This window comes from Trachymyrmex septentrionalis, unplaced genomic scaffold (assembly GCF_001594115.1).
Source record: "Trachymyrmex septentrionalis isolate Tsep2-gDNA-1 unplaced genomic scaffold, Tsep1.0 scaffold134, whole genome shotgun sequence".
NCBI classification, from domain to species: Eukaryota; Metazoa; Arthropoda; class Insecta; order Hymenoptera; family Formicidae; genus Trachymyrmex; species Trachymyrmex septentrionalis.
The window spans coordinates 754,295-762,961 of NW_017304482.1; the positions used below are offsets into that span (position 1 = coordinate 754,295).

Genomic DNA, 8,667 nt, shown 5'->3' on the forward strand with positions numbered 1-8,667 from the left:
GGCTGTTTTTGTAGAGGAAAACTAGTACTAAAAGATTAGATAGGTAGAAAAAATTACAAAAATTTTGTTACACACTTTTTCTAACCTCAAACATCCCCAAAATAGCCATTTTTCGGTTACATAACCTCAAATATCTCAAAACCCTGACGTGATGGGACAATTCTCAGCTCGGATTCGGATTCTACGCAAAAAACTGGTTCGGAAACGACTCTCAGCTGCCCAACAACAAACAAAACCCCATTATTTGCAGATCTGTGTTATCGATCTGATACGACCTATTGAATTGAATCTCAATGTGAAACACGTTTGACAGCCATTATGAGACGTCGCAACTGTGCTGTCCGTACAGACAATTCCGACAATTACATCTATCAGAAGATCGACGAAGAATTGAATATTCTCCGTGAGTATCCTAGCCTGACTCCTTAGCTCACAGATTTTCTCGAATCGTCTTTCATCTTTGTAACATAGCCCAGGCAATAGATGAGTCTGTCGGAAAGTGAGTCCGTAGCTTATCAGTACAAAAACCTTTCATGCATTTTCACGGTAATGCGTTTATTAGACTTTGTGGCGATCTAAGTTGCGTCGGTGTTGTGCGTATGTGGCGGGTCACGGCCGCCCGTCGCCTTCGGCCTCACCGTCGTCAGTTGCGTACAAGTCAGCGTCGCGAGGAAGGGTTCCGTTGAGTGATGAGGCAGAGATGTAACTATTTACGGTGTATTTGCAAACTACGTACAATGGTGTTAGCCCTGAAGAGGGCTATGGTATTTTATGTGGCCCTGAAAAGAGCCATTGTGTTGCGGCGTCTATGCGTTTGCGAAACGATTGGCGGCTTGCAGCGCGTCCACTAGCGGGATGAGTTTACTTTAGTATTTTTATTCCATACCTCCATGGAAAAAAACGGTAACAATAGAATATACAATGTTAGACCGATTTGGTCGTGTCCAGGCTCCGGACTGCAAGGGAGCCGTGGGGAAGAACCGACGCAAATCGGGAGGTGCTTCGCTTCGTCCTGAGGTTCCTAACGAGCCGGGGGTCGAACGGAGGACGAAGTGGAAACCTCTGCTCGTGCTCCGCTAAACGAACACACGAGTCGGACGTATTAAAAGGGCCCAAACTGGGTGGCGCCGAGAGGGGCGCACTTTAACGCCAGCTGCGCCAGTACGGCCTAACTTTCGGTCATGGAACTTAATCCAAGTGACCGGGGAGAGGGCGAAGTGCAATCACGGGAGAACTTAAGAATACGAGGAGAGGTTATATTAAAAAAAAAAGACTACTGGGGAGTTAATTTAATAATAGTATAATATAATAAAAAAATAATTGATCATACATTTTGAATAAAAATAAAAAAAAAATAAATACATTAATAGTACAATTTTTATAATTATGTGTACATGTGTGCGTGCGTGCGTGCGTGCGTAGGGACTCGGAATGCGGATGTTACCTTGGATAGGGAAAATTCGAGAGGAGGAGGGGAAAATTAGTACTCGGTAGGATTATGAGGTTGGAGAGAGAAAGGATCGAGGGGGATAAGAGACGCTATAGAAACCGAAAATAGGCCGTCAGATCCTGCGATCCTTACGATCACCTGGTCTTCGTTGGAGGGAGTAAAATAGGTCAAGTAGTCTAGTAGCTGCTGGGCGTCGTGAAAAAGAAGAGGAAAGGGGGCAGCGGGAGAGTAGCCATTGTATGAGATATGTGAGATTGAGGGGGTATCAATCGGAGGGGGTGATGGTGGATGCGGGGGGAAATCTGCGGGGGGAATCGGAGATGGATTGGAGATAGGGGAGTACGAAATTTCGAGGGATGGAGAGAGCGTTGCAAAGGAAAGCTGTACGGGGGGAATCTGTTTCGCGACTGTCGGTTGATTTTGCGGATTTATAGTGTTGATAACCCGGGCATGGACTGCGAGTCAGGGCGATCGGCTAGTTCTCGTCAGACGGCGGCGACGAGGGGCGAACGCACGGCGTGAACGCACTAAAAGTTTTATCTTTAAAGTAAGGTCCCCAAAGAAAAGAAAAGCGGGAAAGAAGGGAAGGGACCACTCAAAATAATTGGTAAAATAATTGGAAACTTACTGCTGAGATGATGATATGTAGGATAGCTCAACCGCGGAGAAGGTGGCGTCGGATGTAATATGTTGTGGCTCGGGTTCGACTCCCTCGATCAGAAAACGCCGTAGATTTCTAATTGAACGCACTTGAATGCTGACGATTCAAACAAACGCACTGACTCTATCGGGTGAAACTTTTTAAGAATCGCGATGACTTCTCTAGACTTGGAGGAATAATCTCGCGACAAGTGTAGCTCGAGAAAATCACAACAAGTGTAGCTTGAGAACTTAAAGAAAAATCTGCGATGCAGAATCGCGATTTTTATACTAATCGCCCCAGATTACTCAAATTTGGATTGGTGGAATAGGTTTCGTTAGCTGGTAGTAGGATTTTCCTTTGCTCTTGGATTGGTCAAGATTTGGGGGGAGGAAAAGATGTTGACAGGAATCTGTAGTATGGGAAAGTGTTCTCCAAAATTTTATGATCTTAAGATTTATGGGAAAACACACGTCTCATGCATCAAGACGGCGCGCATGCATCGTCGCCACGGGACCACTCAGAATCTACCCCTGAACGTCGCGTGCCGTTTCTTAGATTTTGTAATTACGGATTCGCAAAAATTGTCTGCGATTTGACCGTTAATCTTGGCGTCGGTCTTACGCTTTCCATACGTATTTATTACTAATGTAATGACATTTAAATTCTCGATGTAGGGGAGTTCACCATGATAGAGTAACTTTTATTCATAGTTTTTATATATGTTAGTTTATATTGTCTCTGAGGAAGGCTCAAAAGTGAGTCGAAACATGTAAGCACGGTTCAATGAATAAAGAAGTTTTATACTTCATAGGTATACGAGGTGTGATCAAAAAGTAAGGTGACTTTTCATTTTTATAAAAAAATATTCATTTATTCATCCAAAATTATGTTATCCCCTTCAAAATAATCCCCCTCTGATACAATGCACTTGTGCCAGCGCTTTTTCCAGTCGTCAAAACACTTCTGAAATGCACTTTTGGGTATTGCCTTGAGCTCCTCCAGCGATGCAGCCTTAATCTCCTCAATCGTCGCAAATCTTCGTCCTTTCATGGGCCTTTTCAATTTTGGGAAGAGGAAAAAGTCGCAGGGGGCCAAGTCTGGTGAATACGGTGGCTGAGGCATGATGATAGTATTGTTTTTGGCCAAAAAACTACTCACTAGTAACGACGTTTTGGAACGCAGTTTTGGAACGAATTTCGCTGACACACGTGTCATACCCAAAACATCCGTTAAAATTGATTGGCATGAGCCAAACGATATGTTAAGATCATCAGCTATTTCTCTAATCGTGATTCGACGATTTTTCAACACAATTTCTTTCACTTCCTGAACATTTTCGTCGGTTTTTGACGTGCTGGGGCGTCCAGAGCGAGGTTCATCGTTAACATTTTCTCGGCCCTCTTGGAATAACTTATACCATTTATAAACATTTTTTTTGCTCAAAGTTGACTCACCGTACGCCACTGTCAACATTTCAAGAGTTTTTGAACACTTAATACCATTTTTTACACAAAAATTAATACAAACTCTCTGCTCCATTATTTTCAAAAGCAAAAAATCGCCGAGCACGCAAACACGAGTCTAACCTTTATGCCTCTCACATAAAAACAACACATGCTATATAGTCAAAACTGTGAACATATGATCGTGACGAGTGTACCAACACAACAAAAAAAAATTTTTTTAATTAGAGTGTACAGAGCGCGCGAAATTCAAAAAGTCACCTTACTTTTTGATCACACCTCGTATTATTTGCGCGACGTCTTCTGCGCTTGACTCCTACTGCTCGTATCCTTTCTAGTTCTGATGAAAATATAAAGCTTGTCGAAGCGTTAAAGAAATGTGAACAAAGAATTTTAATGCTTCTTAAACATTTCATTGACTCTTAGTGGTTTTAAATATTCATACACGCTCCACGAACTCTCCCCAAAGGGCACGCTCCGTAAAGAGTGCCATCTGTCACATTTCCCACACGTTAAAAATTTTTTTTTCTTTAACATTTCTCATGCGCTCTTCAACACTCCGCAAAGAATGCATGGAGCGTACTGATACACTTCTTAAACACTTAATTCATTAGTGGTTCGTCTACGCTTCCTAAATGTTCAGCAAAAAGTATACGGAGCATTCAAATACGCTTCGTGTATACTTCTAGGATATAGAGATAAAAAAAATTTATTTTAAAACAGAGCGTTATTAAGTTATATAGCGAACGTAAACAAAGCGTCGTTGAATAGTATGCGGCACCGCTACCAGAGGGACTTAGCGAGAACTAACTTCTCGAATTTAAAAAACCACACAGACTAGGATAAAAGACGTAACATTGAAAGATTTTTCAGTTGTGTTCTAATGATATAATTTTTTAAAGTGAGCCCCTAGGGCTCCAAGAAGAAAGCATAGCATTTTTTTTTTAAATATTTATCGAATGAATGAAATATATTTTAAAATATCATTTGCTTACCAAGGGCTTCGATTACACTTTATTCACGTTCGTCTAAGATCTCAACAATGCTCCGTTTACATTCTCTAGACTGCTTAATCACGCTCCGTTTACATTCAACGAGCATTCTGCTCGTGTTTACCGAAAAACTGATCTATACTTTTATTTATGTTTCTTTAATGTTTAGACGCTTTGACGCTTCTTTTACGTTTCAATTTTCGCTTCTTACGGATTTCATTTACGTTTCTGTTATTCCTTCCTTACACTTTCTTTTATACTCCAATTAACGCTTTATTGACATTCACTTTAAGTTTTATTTTCATGGTATTTTTAGGGTATAATAAATAATTTTATTATTTATTAGTACATTTATTTATACACATAATTGATGGAATAATTAGGAAGATCTTGGAAGTTATGGAAGAGGATCTACATGCTGTAGATTTTAATTATAAAAGAAATGTCATTGAACAGCTGTGAATTGGAAAGATTGCAAAGGCCATTAGGTCTTAGACCATTATGCCCTCTAGTGTTACATGTCTGAACTGCTTCAATTTCGTTACAGTTTTTTTGGGCAAAAATGGTCGAGTGGTATCACCTATTCTTCTTACACCGTGACCATGGAGAGTAAAGACTGCGGGTGCGATTACATGGAGCGCGGTACGCGGTCCGCGGTACAGTAACTAATAGTAACTAACTAAGCAACTAGAAAACTGCGTATCACGTACCGCCTATTTCTTTCGCTGATATTACATGGAGCGCGGTTTGTGGCACATGATATGCGGTTTTTTAATTACCTAGTTACTGTTCGCATCCTAATGGCTTCTGCACATTGAACGCTTACCGCGCGGCAAAATGGTAGCCAATAAGCTCCTAATGTGTTCATTGGTTACCGTCTCATTTTACCGCGCGGCAAACGTTTCCGCGTCCAGTGTGCAGGAGCCATAAGGAGACTGGATTTATATGGACAAGGCCGTCAAAAAACTTGTTCAAAAGTGATCATCTGAATTAGTTCGATTGAGATGTTGCTTTTATTCCACGACATCGTTCTTGCAATTTGCATGGTAGGTCATACCAATTTTACATAAAGAATGCTCCATTTTTCATGCAGTTTTTATGATAATTTATGTAAATTTAAGTCTTCCTGTTATTGTCAGAGCATAATGTCAAAGAATAATATTTCTACTCTTAGATTATGTGTGCGTAAGCGTATATGAGAGAAGTTTTACGATTCGAACGCCGCGTATCGAACACCACTAATACCAATTCAGAAACCTGATTTTGACCACACTTTTCAAACTCTAGTTCGGTCTTCTTAGTCTCTATCAGATAACGTTTTCGGGTTTACAGTAACCTGAGTTGAAGTTTTGTGATGTTTTCTCCTATTGGTAGAGCGTGTAACGTCAACCAATAGCGAAATATTTTTAACCTAAGTTGGTGCAAATCCAGTCAGGCCGAAAAGAGACAAACCTGAAAGAGGACATGACGGCCCAAAACCTGTAACCGCAAAATGCTGCTGCGCACTACTGCCCTCTGACAAAGTGGTTCAAACATTTGGTAGCACGATGTAGCACATGTAGTACGATTATATGAACCAAATATCGATTTATCATCTCCAGTCTTGAAAAATGGACGATGTACCCTAAGAAAAGTGGACGTTGCTATATAGTTTACATCCACTTTGTCAGAGGACAGTAGTACGCGGCAGTATTACAGGTTTTGGGCCGTCATATTCTCTCTCAGGTTTCTCTTTGTCTCTATTCTCCATGACCGTGACTATGGCACACACAATTGATCTGTTTTCTGTTCCTGCACTAGACTGCACTAGAACTCTCTTTCTCATTTTCAACAAATATCAAACTGTGGAGACACCACATACACGCACACATACATTCTCACACTCTTTCAGTTATACTTCAACCATGCCTTATACTCGTTTAAACTCAAACACTCTATGACCAGATGGCGCGCTCTCACGAACACGATACTGAATTTCCCATTTAGACATACTCTCTTTTTAGTTCTTCTTCAACCTCTAACACATACGAATCATCGAGTTACATTTGTCGCGATAAGATATTGTATGTGCTAATAAACGAACGTTATTACTTATGAATCTGGCTTTTCTCAATTACCTACATTTATTATATGTAGCAATCCGCTACATATACCTATCTCACTTCAAGGTCTAAAAGTGTATACTAGTTCAGTCACAGAACAGACCTAATGTTAAACCCATGGCACATACAAAAACATAAGGTCGTAACACGTAAGCACTAAGGAAATCGTAAGATTGGATTCGCTACTGGCCTTACGGTTTCTACTGTGATTGGACAATTTGCTTACTGATTACGTTTTATGGCCTTACGTTTTTGTATATGCCATGGGCTTAAGGAAATTGTAAAGCTAGTAGCGAATCCAATATTACGATTTCCTTACTGATTACGTCTTACAGCCTTACGTTTTCTATGTGCTTCTAGCTTAAGATTGGATTCGCTACTGGCCTTACGGTCTCTACCGTAATTGGGCAATTCGCTTACTGATTACGTCTTACGTTTTTGTATGTGCCATGGGCTTTAGCCCGGATCCTCAATCCTCATACAGACATAGCACTTTGACAGAGAGCGTTGACTGGTGAAAAGCTGGTTGTGGGAGTAAAATTTACCTTCATTATCCGTTTTTCACCAATTAGCGTACGGTATCAAAGCCCATATGAGGATTTGAGCTTATCCTTTGCACCACGGGTTTAAATTTTGTAAAAACTTAGGCCCGTATTTAGAATGCGCTTTTCTTTATAAAAGTGCGCTTTTATCTATAAAATTCTATAGTATGCGTGATGTAAATTATAATATGTAGCGCGCTAATATCGTTGTAAGCGCGTTCTGAATACGGGTCCTAAAATATATAGACAACAGGGTGCGATAAGGTTTAGAGATTCGGATAAGTTTTTTACGCATACATTTTTTAATTTTGTCTAAATAGCATGGTTTTCAGACAGTATAGTGACGCTAATAGATATGTTGCGCTATGCGAATGATAAGCCAAGTATGATTATCATTTCGATATAATTGGCGACAATAGCGACGCACATATGCGGGTTTGCGTGCCAACAATACGACTTATTTCTCTTTTGCGGAATAACCTAAATCTAAACAGACATCCATCCGTTTCTATCCGATCTACCGTATATATCGTATGATTCAGCGATTCCTCTTGCTTTTCCAGCTCACATACGCACTGCGTCCCGTGACACTACTTGCCATGAATTCTCATTGACTTCTCTGTAATACTGCCGAATTCGCGCGGGTGGCGATCTTAACCTTTTATCGATTATACTCGGTATCATGGCTTTACGTCGTGGCAAACGCAATCTGAAGTTGCAAGTCTCCGATGAAGCACCTGCACCAGTGTATGTAAAACATCAACGCAATGTCTGTCGAATGCTGTGATTAATGTTGTCATATCTATATGTAATCTTTTGCGTTCGTTATGTATTTATGTATAAAAATTACAAAGAAAAATGTGTATAAGATTAAAAAAAAATAGTGTAAATTTTTACCTCTGAATATTTTCCATTTGATCAAGTGTCATTCTATATTTGGGTGTTAACTTTTTTGTAATATAAGTCAACATAAGCATTATTCACTTTTTGTTGGTATTCAGTGAATAATAAAGATAGATCTTTTTTTATCACTAAATGGGAAGCATTCTTTGTTATTCATTGAATCACGAAAGATAGAATGATGTTTGTCAAAGATAGAACTTGTATCACTAAATGGAAAACATCCATCATATTATCTTAATTACATTAGAAAGATGTTTACACAATGTATATGTGTGGTGTAAGGTGGAATTTATTTTCAAATATATTTTATGGATGCTTTATTTCAGAACTCCACCAAGAAATTTAGACAAACGGACTACCATTACTATAGATGAAAAAACATTTGTTGTAGAAGCTGATGATTTAGAAACACTTTGTGTACTTGGTCGTGGAGCATATGGAATTGTTGATAAAATGCGACACAAACAGAGTGGCACAATTATGGCTGTTAAGGTATTGTCAAAATGAGCAATAAATTTTCTTACATTATAGTGTGTACAATAAAACAACTTTAAAAAAATTTTACACACAAA

General features: G+C 39.6%; 2 protein-coding genes across 2 annotated transcripts in view; one reads left to right on the top strand and one right to left on the bottom strand.

Moving 5' to 3' along the window:
- Window positions 1–2,938: 2,938 nt before the first annotated feature.
- Window positions 2,939–3,770, bottom strand: LOC108757207 (putative uncharacterized protein FLJ37770). The gene has a single exon (XM_018501624.1). It carries the CDS (start codon window positions 3,630–3,632, stop codon window positions 2,964–2,966), a length of 669 nt encoding a protein of 222 aa, XP_018357126.1. The 5' UTR covers window positions 3,633–3,770; the 3' UTR covers window positions 2,939–2,963.
- Window positions 3,771–7,465: 3,695 nt separating this feature from the next.
- Window positions 7,466–8,667, top strand: part of LOC108757260 (dual specificity mitogen-activated protein kinase kinase 6) — a 3,186-nt gene continuing 1,984 nt past the window's right edge. Inside the window, 3 exon segments of the mRNA XM_018501728.1 lie at window positions 7,466–7,627; window positions 7,756–7,939; window positions 8,422–8,606. Coding sequence (XP_018357230.1) covers window positions 7,875–7,939; window positions 8,422–8,606 — 250 coding nt within the window. The 5' untranslated portion in view covers window positions 7,466–7,627; window positions 7,756–7,874.

Coding starts and splice junctions, on each gene's coding strand:
- LOC108757207 (XM_018501624.1), bottom strand. CDS start 3,632: ATGGAGCAGAGAGTTTGTATTAATTTTTGTGTAAAAAATGGTATTAAG.